This window comes from Drosophila hydei, unplaced genomic scaffold (genome assembly GCF_003285905.1).
Source record: "Drosophila hydei strain 15085-1641.00,03,60 unplaced genomic scaffold, DhydRS2 tig00000001-arrow-pilon, whole genome shotgun sequence".
Classification (NCBI taxonomy): Eukaryota; Metazoa; Arthropoda; class Insecta; order Diptera; family Drosophilidae; genus Drosophila; species Drosophila hydei.
This window is the reverse complement of record NW_022045643.1, coordinates 10,922,804-10,938,880: the sequence shown is the minus strand read 5'-3', so window position 1 is coordinate 10,938,880 and position 16,077 is coordinate 10,922,804. Positions and strand designations below refer to the sequence as shown.

Below are 16,077 nucleotides of genomic sequence, written 5' to 3'. Positions count from 1 at the left end.
CCATTCCCCATTCCAGAGCGAGAACTGTGAGATAAGCGCGTTCTCATTCAGCGTCAAAACATTACGAACTTTGTGTATTATCATCTGCGAGCTCTATATAGATTTATGGCCCGTCCAATCTTTGAGTCACGCTCACCCACTCACCGACATGTTCCTTCAGTATGCTTCAACTGATTGGCAATACAAAGCACATATAAACACAAGTATATATATATATATATATATATATATATATATATATATATATATATATATATATATATATATATATATATAATAATCCCACTCCATGGGCAGCAGGACATACAGCTTACGTATCAATTATACGTTTCTTCTTTATTTGTTTTACATGATTCAGCTTGTATGAGTCATCAATAAGAAGAAAGCTGGGATTTTACTGCTGTTGTGATAATGATAATGGGGTATTCCCTGATTTAACTAACGATTAATGTTAAATAGTAAACAGCTTTCGATAAAGCTTGACGAATCCGTTCAAATAGCTAATTGTTGCTTTACACGATTCTCATTTGATATACGGTAGTAATACCATTTCGGATGATTTCTCTGTGCTCCACTGTGATTATAATAAAGCTTTACCAATGTATTAAATTAGTCAGAATTTCTTTCTTAAGATTTTCCTATAATAGAATTCCTTATAGAGCTATCCGTATGTGTTCCTACATTAGGTGCGGTGGTTCATGCATTGGAAAAATGAGATTACGAAAGGAAAATATAAAGTGATTCATATAGCTTAACTTAATTTTACTGATGAAACCTTTTGAAATAATTCGGAACTTAAACTAATTTAAATTTTAAATAAAAAATAAATTAAAAAAAAAAAAATATATATATATATATATATATATATATATATATAATAAATATGTATAAATATAATATAATAATGTATATAAAAACATAATATAGGAAATTTCATTTATTTTTTTGATTTTTATCTATAATTGATATTTAAAAATAATTAAATTAAAATAAAATAATTATATTTAAATTAAATATGGTTTTCATAAATTTGTTAGCTGATTTAACTTTTTTTTAGAATATTTCCACTAAGATCTAGTAATTTTGTGCCACCAAATTTCATGGAAAGTTTTTATAGGTTATGCCCCAATATGAGAGTTCCTTTATATATGTATGAAGTCATATCTTTTTCATATACAAATACATATCAACATATATAGAAAACGAGAGATATCAACCCAAATGGGCTTTTCTTGATATTTAACTGTAAATGGGTGAAGGTTAACCGCTTGGTGAAGCCTTTTTCTTGCCTTGCCAGTTCGATGGTTCGTTGATTGCTTGCGCCTGCCTTATATGCAGGCAATTCGCTGAACGCCCCTCGCACTGGCTGTCAGGCCCCCTTCGCTGCGCCTCTGTTCTGCAAGTTTTTCTCGCTGGGCTTCTTTGTTTTTGTTGTTAATTTTTGGCTCAGCTTTTCGACTCGCTGGAGCTGAGACTGACACTGGCGCTGGGGCGGGGTTGTGGCTGGGGCATTGCGTAAGCAGCGGATGACACCAGCTCTTACTTTCCTCAACTGAAATAAATGTGGAGAGATAAAAAACAACAGCATCCCAAATAAATTAAATGAAATACAATTTGAAGACGATGCGAATTTGAATTAATTACGAGGAAGTTAACAAATAACAAAAAAAAAAAAAACTGGCATAGGCTTTGCCTTTATTTAACTTTAACTTAACAATTAAAAGTTATAAACTTGCGTTGTTTTCCAAGCGCATTTGCATAAATTATTACAAGAAAAAAAGTTGTTTAAGTAAACAACAACAACAACAAATGATTAGAAAGAAGTCGAGGCAAATAATTCATAATTCGCTTCCATAGGAAATCTAATTAACATGCACACAGCTACATATATATACATATGTATGTGTGCGTGTGTATGCCTATGCACGCATATGCATATGTATATGTATTTATACTTATTTAAACACAGAGACACACGCACAAGCACGCATACAACTGAGAAGTAAAGAAAAGACCTCACGCGATCGCAAAAAAGTCTAAAATAACTTAAATATATTATATATATATGTAAATATATTGTGGATATATACATAAAATATTTGTGTATATGTAGAAACTCATAAACTAAGTAAAAGGTGTATACATACATATATATATATATATATATATATATATATATATATATATAGTATAGAGCCAATGTGTCCACTCGCACAGTGGTAGCGGACTATGAAAACGAAATGAAATATATAAATATAAATTATATAAAGAAAAGAAGTTGATAATGAAAACAAATTAAATTAATCTAAATTACCAATTTAAAAAAACAAATAAATAAAATTAAAAAAAAAAACTTAAAAAAGGATACAAAAAAATAACGCAAATATAAATATTGCAACTATACATATAATTCTATTATATAAATAAATATTCGCTCCACTTTCATTAGAGTCGTACCACTGTGCAATGGGCGTGCTTTCCTTTAATTTGCAAAAGAGGCAAAAACGCGGCGATTAAAACGCAAAACGCCAAAGAAGCTCGTCTTAAGCTAATTTCAGCGAACAAGAAAAGAAAAAAAATGTGAAGCACGATAAACTAAAGTTTTTCGAGCTTGTTTGGATTTTTGTTCATATTTTATTATTTTCTAGAAGAAAGTTTAGCTCAAGAAATAAAGAAATGTTCAAAGTGAAAGAAATGAACGAATTGAACAAATATAAAACTGTATAAAATATGCTAAAGCCAAGCAGCAGACAGCAACAATAACAACATCAACATTCAACAAATCAGGCAACAGGCTAAAAGCTAAATCAAAAGCAAAATCAAAAGCAAAAGCAAAAACAAACACAAAAACAAACGCAAAAAGCAAAAGTGAGTGTGAATAATGTTGAGAGCGCCCACACAGCACATCGTGGAACTGGGTTTCGGTACAGCGGCTGCCACAAGCGAAAAGAAACAGCAAAAGCAACAACACCAACAACAACAGCAGCAGCGCAAAAGTTTACTGCAAAAGCTTAAGCAGCAGCAGCAAAAGCTACACAAGCCATTAACAGCGGCAGCGACGCCAGCGGAAGCGGCAGAGACAAATCAAAAGAGAGCAGCGCACACAGCAGCTGATTATTATTTTAAGCAGCAGCAGCAGAGCGAAAAGTGTTTATTATTGCTGGCAACAACAATTACAGTTGAGCAGCAGCAGACGAAGAAGAAGGAGCACACAAGTTACAGTTTTGCAGCTGCGTTGCGGCGAAACAAGAAGCCAAAAACAATAACAACAAACATAGCAGCGGCCGAAGCAGAGGCAGTGACTGCGGCAGCGACAGCAACTGACGACGACAGCAGCAGCAATCAAAGCTGTAGCAGCATTAATAGTAATAACAAAAACAACAACAGTTTGTCTAATAGTTGCATTAACAACCATAACAACAACACTCATTATAAAAACAGTAAAAACTGCAACAGCACCAGCAGCAGCAGCAACAACAACTACATCAGTAATTACAATTTCAAAACAAGTGAACAACAAGCGTGGAAAACATCAGCATCAACAACAACAACCACAGCAGCAGCCGCCGCACAACAACAGCTGCTCATTAACAGCAGCAATCGACGCAAAAGCAGCAACAATAACATAAACAACAGCAACCGCAGCAGCATGTCACCCACATCGCAGGCGCCTACACGTACATCGCTGTTCGACTCCTGTCATCGCAAGATCCGTCTAATTGGCGGCGGTCCAGTTGCCTTCTTGGGCGGCTTAGTGGCGTAAGTTGTTGCTCTTAAATTTAATTATGGCTAAACTAAATCAACCACTTTTCTAAATGCACATTTTTCTCTTATATCGTGGGATTATTTGCAACAATAATATATTCTGATTGGAACGAATGACATTATTACTTATTTGTATTATGCCCTGCTTTATGTTAAATTATTCTTGTCAGACAAGGGACATTTGTGGCCATGTATGAAAATCCCAGGACAGGGCTGTAATCATACATGCCAATTGGAATAAATGGGAATTGTATGGGTCTAAGTAGCAACTCTACGCACTTAGATATAGCTCTGTTAGGCTGTTCTATTTACTCCTATATTTCGCTATGCTTAAATATCTTGTAGTCTTCTAGTAAGAAGTCAGAAAGCTAATTAGAATTTAAATACAAGCTACGAGTAACGTGACCAAAGGTCAAACGAAACAGAAAACCCACCTTTTTTTTTGGGTTAGATAAATAACATTTGTGTCTTACTTACGTGGTTTTTTTGTTTTATGACTTTTAATTACAATCATTTCTCAGGCGGCTTTTTGTTTAAGCAAACCAGCTAAAAGCTCTTTGTAGTTCAAATTCAAGGCGAGGGCAATTAAAATATCTAAGAAAAAACAACGTTAAAATTTTATGTTAAACTTAGCTCAGCTGCCAAATAGGCCTGAAAAACGTATTTTTTGAAGGTCAAACAAATAATGCGCTAACAACGCTGTTAATGTACTGTAGTTAACAGTGTGCACGCTGCTATAGCAGAAGTTATTCTGGGACACAACAGTGCTCGAGTCTGTTAGCAACTTATTTTGCTGCATTTTGCGGTTTATATAAGAACTTCCTGGTTTCCCAAAATAAACATTGGCAATCAAATTTAAGAAGTTAGTTATTTATTTTTTTTTAGAATACAAAGTTAACTGAACTCTCAGTGCGTGGTTGAAGGCGAGAGCCGAAGATGAAGGCAAGCCAAATGCCAACAGCAACACCAACGCCAACGCCAACAAAACGCTGACTCTGTCAACACAAAGTGCGCTGAACTGATAATTAGTTAGAAATGTAAATATTGACAGAAGTGAGCGTGCATAAAAAAATGAGAAATACGTAACACAAACACGAACGCAAGGAAGAAACGCAAGTAAAAGGAGGCCCGTTGTCAACTGCTCCTCTTCTACTTTTCCACTCTTCCTCTGCCACTCTCTTTCGCTGAGCGCAAACTTTGACTGACAAAGGAATTAAGTGAAGTGTTGTTGTTATATGATGTCTCTGCAACGCTGGCCTTAATGCATGTAGCTAACTCGCTCACGCACATTGATTGACTGTGCTGTGCTCGTATATATGTGTGTGTGGGGACAAAGACTATGAATATGCGAGTGTTAGTAGTCACAGAACAGGGTAAAGAAGAAACGCAAGCACGTAACAAGTCAATTGTTATTGTGAGAGAGGCAGAGAGGAAGAGCATAGCGTAGACGATGATAAACCTGCCAAAGCGCAAAGTGTCAATGGAGGCATACAAAATAAAATTTACATAATAATGTCTATATGCGTTGCTCTCTCTCTCTCTTTCCCACTGCCTCTTTCTATCTCTTCTTCATTGGACGTTCGATACAAGAAGACTGAAAATTTGAATAAAATATGATGTAAACAAAACAAAAGAAATTATATGAGGAGAGAAATACATGTAAAAATATGACTGCATGAATAAGAAATTCACTCAAATGACTAATATTGTGTCTTAAGTCATTCAAACAACTCATTGTGTGCATTTTGTTGCTAACTGTACTTTGTGAGTAGCAGCTCTGGCTGACGGTTAGGCGGGGTTGTGGTGGGGCTAATTGAATGCTGTCAAGCATTGAGCGACAAGCTTCAAACTTATTTTTTTTTTTTGTGGCTTTTTAGCATTGAGATTTTCGAACAATTCGCAAATTGAAAGTCCAAACTGATTTCTATGAGAACATATTTTAAATGGTGTTACGCACACAGGCACAAACACATTTTAATTTTGAAGGTCGCTGACCTAACTTTAGCATTGATAATTTCTGTTATTTAGGAAACTGTTAAAAACCATTTACAGAGCTGTCTGGTATAATCGACCACGAATACAGTTGAGATAAATGTTTCAGTGAGTTTCAGTTTCTAATAGTAACATCTTGGGTTTTTATGTTAAGTTGTTATGAACGACAAACTACTCTTATTAGAACGTTCTGCTATATAACTTGGTAGCAAACCGTTCAATGCATATCCAATATGAATATATAATAGTTTTATGTTAAGTGCATTCATGCTGAAATATCTAATAAGAATTAAACAAACGCTTTTAGCTGCAGTGTAAGCTTTCAAGAGTTCTCTGAAAGCTTCTGTGCCATTTCCTCCATGCATCTTCATCCATTTTCCACTCGCTCAAAAGTGTTTTTGATGCTTGATAATATAAGTTAGGACCTGGCCCCATTTGCCTTCGTAATCCTTCAGCTGCTGCCATTAAACTGGACATGTTTTATGTGTTTGCACTTGCACTTTTCGCTTCTGTTGCTGCTGTTTGTTCGTGTTTGCTTCACTCTGTTGTTTATTCCAGTCTTTTGTAATTTATCTACTCTCTGGACTACTTTCTTTCGCAGACTAACTTTATGAGCTCCACATTTGACTCATTTTTGTTTTAATATCTCATGTGTTCTTTGTTGTCTGGCAAAACGCTTTAATTTCCTGTTCCAATTTAAAGCACTCCATATGTTGCGTCACATGTGCCTTGTATCTGTTAACCCACTCGATGAGTTGTTGACCGAAAAGTCGTGAGTGTTGCCAACTTTGAGGGACTTGGCGAGATTTGCTCATGATTAAGTAAAATTTAATGTAAATTCTTTTGTTGATAGTTCGATTTTATGTTTCTACTATTAATATAATTATTAAATTATATAAATTATTAAATCATTTTTATATTTTTAAACAATTTTTTTTATAGTTTTATACACCTTTTTTTTAATTTATTTTTAATTCTGTTGGATATTTTTATTTAATTTAATTTTTATGTTAACTTTAAGTTAATAAGAATATTATAAATTGCATTTCTATAGTTTAGCTTGCTCTTGTTTGCAAAATCTGGCAACTCTGGGTCTGACTAGTGTTAAATACATGTAAAAATAACAGTGTGACCACTGTTATATATGTGTGTATAACACTGTGACAACTGCTATAATACATATATGACAAATGACGTTATATATATATAACACTTAGCACTGAGAGCTTGTCTTGCACTTATCGGCTGGTTATTAACCTCGAGAACAGCTGCTCTGAACCTGAACCTGAACCCGAACCTGAACCTAAACCTGAACTTGATCTGAGCTTGAGCTAATATTTAGCAAAGAATCTTTAGCCTCTGCATGCTCATAGCCAACACCTGTTGCTCCAATTCAGCGCAGAGACAACGTCGTTCATTGACATTCTGTGGGCCACTTAATGACTTCCCAAGATGGCCAATTGGTCAACAGCTGTTGCCAAAGCCACAGCCAAAGACAAAGACAAAAAGTTTCAAAAATTAGTCGAGTCAGCAGGCGTATCAAAAGCTGTTCCTCATCTCTTCTTCTTCTCGCTGATCTCTCCTGCAACAACTGTCAGCTTAAGATGAGAGCAGTTCGCAGTTCGCAGATCAACCAGGTAGAACGCTTAATACCGGATGCCCCCGAACAGCAGCAGCAGCAGCAGGAACTACAGATTGCAGACAAATTCCAACATAGCGAGGTCGGCTTGAAGAGTATGAAATAGCTAATTAACTTGTATGACAATAGAGGAAGAGAAGGAGGAGAAGTTGGGAGTAGGTAAACCTTAAACAGAGTAAGGAATGGTGATGTCAGTTAAAATGATTAAAAAAAATTTTTTTAAATAAAATAATATAATAATAATAATATTCAATATAATAATAATATTCAATATTAATAAATAAATGATAAATAAATTTTATAATTAAATAATAAGCAATAATTGATTGAAATTATTAATTATTATTTTGCTTATTTAATTATGAAATTCAATCTTGTATTAACAATTTCAATAATTATTACATATTAAACTAATATAAAATATAATCTAAAAAACAATATTAAATAAATATTTTTTACTTTTATATTTTATTGCTAATTTATTAAATCAAATCAAATTTAAAAAAAAATAAATATTAAATTAAATTAAGTTTTAACTTTTATTATGCATATATTTAACTTATTTAAATTAAATTATTTATTTAAAAAATATATATCAATTTTTTTTAATATAAAATTTGAGAACGTTTGGTTATTCTCACTTTGTCACTAGAAATTTGTTTCAGTGTATTTGTTACTGTTGTCAAATGTCGTTTGTCTATTCTATTCTATAGCGGTAATTATGCATAAGCAATTGACATAAAACCAACTGGATAAATCGCCCCTCCCTGTGCAAATGCCCCACTCTGAGTCAGGCCAAAAAGCGTTTCTTGCTCTTGTGACTGAGTGTAATTATTTGTCCATTAGCTCTTCTGGCATCTGTTACAAAATTTGGAACACAACTCCGGCGGGGGCTGGCCTCAATGGCCAATGGCCAATGGCAGAGCGCCAGAGGTCAACGGAAATTTCTGTTTCCAAGAATCGAGCTTTGTAAAAAGATGCCAAAAAGTATGACAATGGAGTCCAATTTGAACTTGTGCTTAATGAATGAGTTCCCAACCAGACTTTTGAATTGCAAATAACTGTAAACTGTTAGACGGGAGAATACAGTTAATTTAATGTTAGATAATTGTTGGCGTCAAATGCAAAAAATCCTTTTATATTATAATAAAACTAATACATTTGAGTTGTCAACGGTAATGATATTATCTTATTAGAACTTGCTAAATGATCGTATCCCCCAGTAAGCTAACAGAGCTCTGTTATAGACATACGTAGTAGACACAACTGGACAGATGCTTGTTATGCATATATATGTAGGTAAATATGTCATGCCATATATAACTTAACATTGCTATGTTATTATGTTACGATCAGTTGCAATGTAAGCAGACCAATAAGCTGTATATGTGTATAATCTAAAAAACATAACAGTGCTCTGTTAACTCACACATCCGTTAACTTCGCAGTAGGTAAATTGCAAGTGAAACTCATCAATTCAAGAGCAAAAAAAGAGCATGAAAAAAAGTTCATTAACAACAAGCAAGAGCCTATAATTTGTTTTAGTTTATATAAATCGCAATAGCTGACCTAAACACACACACACACGCACACACAAAAATATATTTTCACTATTTCATTTTCAATTTCGCCCACATGCAAAAGAGATACAAGAAAGAAAAAAAAAAGAAGCAGCACTCATAAAACTTCACCTTGAGGCTGGAATGGCGCTTGTATGAACGAACCATCGTCAAGTTCCGGCTGCGGCTCATTTAACTGATACGCTTCTGCTTTTGTTTTCGCCCTCCTTACCTCCCCCCACCCGTACGCTATCTCACTCTCTTTTGATTTTGTTGTTCGGTGTGCTTCACGCCTTTTTTAATCCATTTAACCACATGTTATCGCCCCATCAACAACATCATCACAGTCTATCTATCTATATAACTGTCTAGATGTACGCCGTCTCTCTTTTTTTAAATACTTTCCATTATTATTATTATTATTATAATTTTTGTTGATTTTTACCTTCATCATCAACGACATTAACGTCGCTCGCTGCATGACTCACAAGTTATTACATCCACATCTACACGCACACATAAGAAATCCGCTGTCATCGCTGGGCACTCACGCTCTCCCTCCCACTGTGATGCATTGGCTCTCTTTTCGTCTCTTTAGTTGCGCTCTCGCAACGGGCGATTCTTGTTTATTTTTTCTCTGTTTCTTTACTTTAGTATGCTAACTGAGTGCCGCGGTCAAAACGGTACTTTGCAATTTATGGCTGGTTTTGTCTCTCAGTGGCAGCAGCAGTGACAACGACAACAACAACAGTGAGACAAACTACAAAACAACAACAATAAAAACATATAGGAAATTGCGTACTTTTGGCAGCAGCTGATTCATATCGCAGCTTTTGGCCATTTACCATTTACCATTGAAACGCCATCCGCATCCGCAACGACAGTGGCTCAACATCGCCCAAAACATAATTAAACTGTCTGTTCGCTACATACATACAAGTATGTTTGTACGTATGCATGTGAGTGCTTGTGTCTTTGCGCTTGATTAACGCGTAATTCTGTATTGTTAATTGTGACACACTTATTTGTTTGTAGTATAGCCCCTTCTCTCTCTCTCTCGCTCTCTTATTCTCTCTCTTGCGCGCCTATAGCGTAAATGGAGCGTGGCTTTAATAGATTAACATATTGCCATGGGCTTTTGCTGCTTGGACTCTACATATATTGCTTTTTATTTATTCGGCCGTTAACCATCATTAGAAACATGCGAAATCAATAAAAACGCGTGTAGACAACATCCCAATTTAAGCAATTTACTAATTGTTTTTGCACACTGTGCCGCTCTCCTCTATACGTACATACATATGTATGTATATGTAGATATGTGTCGATAACAATTGCTTGAAAGCTCAATCGCGAAGCTTTTCATTGATTAGATCAGCCATCAGTTGCGGAAAGTGTAGACAAACAATAAACGAAAGAAATTTGCTTCCTTGCAAAATCAATTTAATTCACATTCAATACAATTCAATGGATGCTCGATATGAATTCATCGATTAACGATTGTAAGCGCTTGATTGATCTGATCAGATATCAGCGCTGTAAGAAACACGTTTAACGGTTATTTCCAAAATGTGCCGTTACTTCGATTTGTTGGAGCTGGTTTAGCCCACTTTTTGAACTGAGAACTTCTAGTTCACATAAATATTTTGTGTTTGTTTTGCCTCGTATCTTAAATGGGCTACTAATTATTCTAAATGAAAAATGTGGATGACTAACATCTTAATATACTCTAAATAAATCAGTTACGAATCATTTAGCTTTTATTCTGATTCTCTTTTCGTTTCCTTAATTCATTAATTTATGACTGAACGTTTTTGACACCTTCATTCGAGGGGTATAGATTCAATGGGCAAAGGGGAGATCGGTGGAGTGGGGGTATTTGTGCTGCAGCTAATTGAAAATGTTTAAGAAAAATGAATATTAATTGTTTTAAATAATTTTGAACTTGGCAAAAGGCACAGGTACTCTGTCCACACACTAACAAACACACACATAATTGGACCACAGAAACACCAGACACTCACACACACGCAAATGTTCACATATATATGCGCGCGTGCTGTACAGAAACTTTTGACTTTGCCTCTGCTTTAAATTTTCATTTTGTTTTAGTTTTCGCTGACAGCGCTGTCGCTGTTGCTGTTGCCGTCAGCGCAGCTGTTTTATTGTCGCACGCTTACAGACAGAACGTAAGTTGTGATTCTTCTTCTTGCAATGCGCTCACTGTCTGTCGCAGTCATCATCGACAGCGGCAGCACCAAAAGCAGCAGCCGGCGCATGTTTTGGGGCATTTGTGTGCGTCATTCAGCTGCAGACGACAGCAGGCAATAGCAGAGGTAGATCGTCGAGCGCAGAGTTTTGCATAACGTATGTAATTTATGTGCGCTGTCGTGGTTAACATTTGCGCAATCCAATTGGAAAGCACACTACCGTTACAAATTTCATTCAAAGTGCAATGAGCGTCAAACGTCTGAGCGCGCACGCCCACAGCTGATTCGACTCACACACACGAACACGAACACAGGCGAATACGCACGCTCTCTCACTCTCCCGCTCTCTGTTCTAACACACACACACGCACAAAAAACAAAGCGAACTGCGCTATGGCTAAGGTGCGCGGTCGCGTCAGCCAGTCTTCTGATTCTGCTGCTGCCGACGGTGAAGCGCGCGCGCACGCAAACAACAAAACTGTAGAAAAAAGCAAAAAAATAAAAAAATCCCCATCATAAGACGAGAAAAAATGCCAAAAACATAATAATCAAACAAATTGTACATAATTGACGCAACGATCGCTTCCTCTTCCTACTCCATTTAACGGTGCGCGCATACAAAAATTCTGTGTGCCTATGTGTCTGTCTCTCTGTGTGTGTCTGTGCTTGATTGTGCGAAAAAAAAATAAATCAAATTAAATGAAACCCAATTGAAAGCTTTGCTGTGAACTTTGAATTTGCAGCTGAATGCTGCAGCCCCTGCCCAGCCAAGCAACTAACCAGCCCACTGAATCAAAGTAAAACACGTAGTAAACAACAACAAAGTCTGAAAAAATCAAACCCCCAAACAAGTTGACCAAGTGACATCAAACATCAAGCGTGAAGTGGACTTGAAAAACGCGTTCGGCGATCGATCGCTCGCCCGGTCACCCGCTAATACAACCGGACCGCGCTCGATTGTCCAAGCGCCGCCCACTCCTCTCCATCGTTCGTAACCTTCAAAAAAACAGAAAAAAAAAAAAACTTGTCGCATTTGACACACGTTACATTTACGTTTTCGCTGTTCGTGCCTTGCCCCTGCCCTGTCCCTGACTTGCCCTGACCAATCAATTGACGCCAATGCGTCTGTACATGGGATTTCGCTCTCTTTTCACTCATGCAGTTACAGTTATGTTTGCATACAGCTGTGCGTAAGCGCGTCTGCATTTGTGTGAGTGTGAGTGAGTGTATTTCAGTATTTGTATGCAGCGCTTCACGTGATCGCATTACACACTTGAAGAAATTAATCGTTCATCGCAAATGTTTCGATAGTTTGCAATGAGTCATGAGTTGACTTAGAGTAAAACTGAACTTTTGAGTTAACAGAAACAATATTTACAAATGCAAATGCATACTGAATCTGAAATACGCAACAATTATTGAAATTATACCTATCTATGAATTATTCTATGCCATTTATAAAACATTTATTATTATTATCGATGCTTTCAATCTAAAGATTACTTCAAGCGTATTCCGCACTAAGTTTCTAATCATTGCGACTGCAGTGCTTCATCGTTGACTCACAAATTGACATTAATTAAGAGTGCAATCGTTCGATTTACACAATGATAATTTATACGCATATGCGAAAATCACTTTTATATGTAGCATAACGCCACCCCTCCCCAATTAAGATTGACTTTATTCAATTAATCGTGTCAATTTTGCTGCATTGACTGCTAAAACGAATATTTCAACCGAGTCCAATCCCTATAAGCGAGAAAGTCAGTGTCAAACGTGACGTCACTGACTATATACATATAAATTTTATTATTATAAAACCAGTTTGATCTCAAATTGAGATGAATTAACTCGAAGCCGTAGAACAATTAAAGGAATTTAGTATCTAGTAGCAAGACTTTTAAGGGTTTGCTATATCGTTCCTCTGGCACTTTTTATCATCTGTAATACGATATTGTGAATAAAATGGCATTCATGCATATACAAATATATATATATATCAATCGGTCTTTTATGTTGTGCCATTATTCTGTCACGTTTTCATGCCGATGACTCAATTGCTTTTTTTTTTTATCGGGGTCGTTGTTTCTCTTGCCTACGACGCTTACTTTAACAAATTCGAACTGAAAGTCGTGTGCCCACATTTATGTTCGAAGCGATATTACATCACCATCATCATCGTCGTCAACCTCATCATTTCGATTATTTTTGTAAGACTTATTAAAAGGGAAACGTCTTAAGGCAGTTCTTGTTTCTTTGTATATTGAAAGGCATTACAAGTGGAGTTTGCATCTGGCATCTATAAACATGTCACAAAAATGAAGTACTTAATTTGTTCAGCAAACCGAGCTATTCAATTACTTATCAATGATTCCTTTATTTTACTATTGCTTGAACTTTGCAGTTCACACAATTTTTGAAGCGAGTTCCGTAGTTCCAGAACTTGTTTCAAAATCAAAAAGTAAAATATATTCGAAACTCCAACTTGTTATTTTTGCTAGTTCATATGAACAATAACTATTAAATAACTAAATAACTGTTCATACTTCATGGTTAACTGTTCAGTCAAGTAGAGTTCATGAACTAGTTCAACTAGTGAACACTTAAGGCAATTTAGTTTACACCAGAAACTTTAAGGCATCGACTGCTTATCTAAATTTAAAAGTTCAATTAAATTTGAAACTCTAAATTGAACAATGAGTTCTATTGAGTTCTGAGGATCTAGGTTTACATCCAACTCGACTGAACTCATGAACCAAATGAACAGAAGAAGAAAATGTAAAAAAATCAAATTTCATCGACTTGTTACTGGCATTTCCAACTCTTAATTTGTTGCTAGATTTAAAGACATTAAGCGGCGTTGCACGGCTACGATTTGCTGTGAGTAATTTGCTTGGAACACAAAAGATTTTTTCAGCTCTTTTCTTTGTCTATTATTATATTATATAATTATATATTCTTTTGTACGAATATGTTTCAAAGAACTCAGACTTGTGCTTCCTTTTTGGGATTACAGTTGAACTCAATCTGTAGTTTTTCCTTCGTTTTCTTTCTCTGCTGTGTAGTGTGTAACCTGACTATATCTTATCGGACAATGAGTTTCTTAACCTGTTTACTACTTACTTACTTTGCCCCATCTTCCGACATGGCTGTTACAGTTTATTTTGTGAAGCTTTTTATGGCCATTAACTTATCAGACGAGGCAGCTATTACTACAATATCAGCTATCTATTGTTGTTGTTATTGTTGTTGCCGTTTCAACACTTTGTGGGCACCTTTTACACGACGCGTCGCAATTGCTTTCAACATCATCAACACACACACACACATACACCTGTTGTTGATATCAGTTAACAGAAAGAAGGAACCTCTTTGTCTCTCGTTGCTTGCTTTGTTACTAGGCAACCCCATATTCATAATTGTCTCTCCTATTAGGTAATACCTTTTTCCCCCAACTTTTTTAACATCGTAATTCCATTTCCATTTCGCTGTAATCTATAAACAATTTTGCTGTCAGTCACAATAGTATTTCATCATCAGCAAAAAAACATCCGCAGCCAAATTCTGGTTTTCCCGAAACAGAACAATCGACTCTCGCATCATAATCGGCGAGCATAAACACACGATTTTGTTAAATCGCATATGAAAAATAGAAATAATCAATCGAAACTAAATGATTTGCTCACTGTTATCATGTCATGTGTATAAATTGCCATCTGCTCAGCCTATATAAAAGGTAATCGCAGCAAAAATGGGTTATATATAAATATATATATTATTTGATTTATAAGAATCTATAGAGCACTGAATCTATTATTGACTGAATAGACTGATTATTCATATTATATGTCTTCGATCACATAAATATATAATATACAGATATATATTCAAAATTTCTTATTAAATACTAATTGTTTATAGCTATGCATGATTTATATTTGCTTTTAATCTAAGTCAAACTACATTTCGGTAGCTTTGATCCCATAAGAGCCACAAAAATGCTTAGATTAAATTTATATCTCTGCCTAAATTTGATTAAATAATATCATACATGACATAATATATATATAGCCTAAGATAAAAATAAAAATATCTATATCTAAATATGTGAAATTTATCAATATAAAATTATATTTTCCTTTAGAAATACAAAGTTTAGAGCGATTATAAAATGAACTAAGAATTCCATAAGTCAGATCAGAATTGAGAAATATTTTTAGATTTTCTTCAAGTCGACTTTTGAAATCTGCAATATTTATATATAGAAATATATCTAAATCTGATATTTATTATAATATTAAAACAAATATTTGCATTTTTATATTGTCATAAATATTTTAAACTCTTTTAGAAAATCTTTTATTTTCGAATTTCTCAATTATTTGATAATTTTAAATAAATTTATTTTTGATCTATTTGAAAGCAAATTTTTCTTTTTTGTCTCCAAACACCATTAATATGTTATAAGCATGCTGAGCTTGTCAGAATTCTTGAATTGATATTTTGTAAATATGAAACGAATATTTTTATTTCCAATTTCCGAGAACTTCAAAGTTCGAAAAGTTCTTTAAATAATATTGATGTTATATGAAATTTTCTGTATATTCCCAAATGAAGCTCTATCTAATATATAGGTATATAGTAATACATATATAATTTATAATTATATATATTTTTCGATCAACTTCCTAACAAATTTGAGCTCTATCAAAATATATCGACTCGTATTTCCCTAATTGTTTTTTGTTTTTATCATATGTGGCAACAGTCGAAAGCTTTTTAAATTGATGGATCAATCGTATATGGAAATACTTTGCACTAAATGGAGCACATATGTATATACAGCGCAGGGCAGGGGAAACAATTGCACTTATCTAATGTGGGGAGAGAGAGCGCGGGAGAGAGGGCG

General features: G+C 34.9%; 1 protein-coding gene across 6 annotated transcripts in view; it reads left to right on the top strand.

Annotated features, from left to right (window-relative positions):
- Nucleotides 1-16,077, top strand: part of LOC111592816 (MOB kinase activator-like 2) — a 41,410-nt gene that overhangs the window by 14,848 nt on the left and 10,485 nt on the right. The window contains exon 2 of one of the 6 annotated variants that reach the window (XM_023305228.2): nt 2,649-3,759. The exons of 2 other annotated variants lie outside the window; for them this stretch is intronic. In XM_023305228.2, coding sequence (XP_023160996.2) covers nt 2,882-3,759 — 878 coding nt within the window. In that variant the 5' untranslated portion in view covers nt 2,649-2,881. 3 more of the 6 variants (XM_023305233.2, XM_023305232.2, XM_030225731.1) reach the window with 3 other exon arrangements.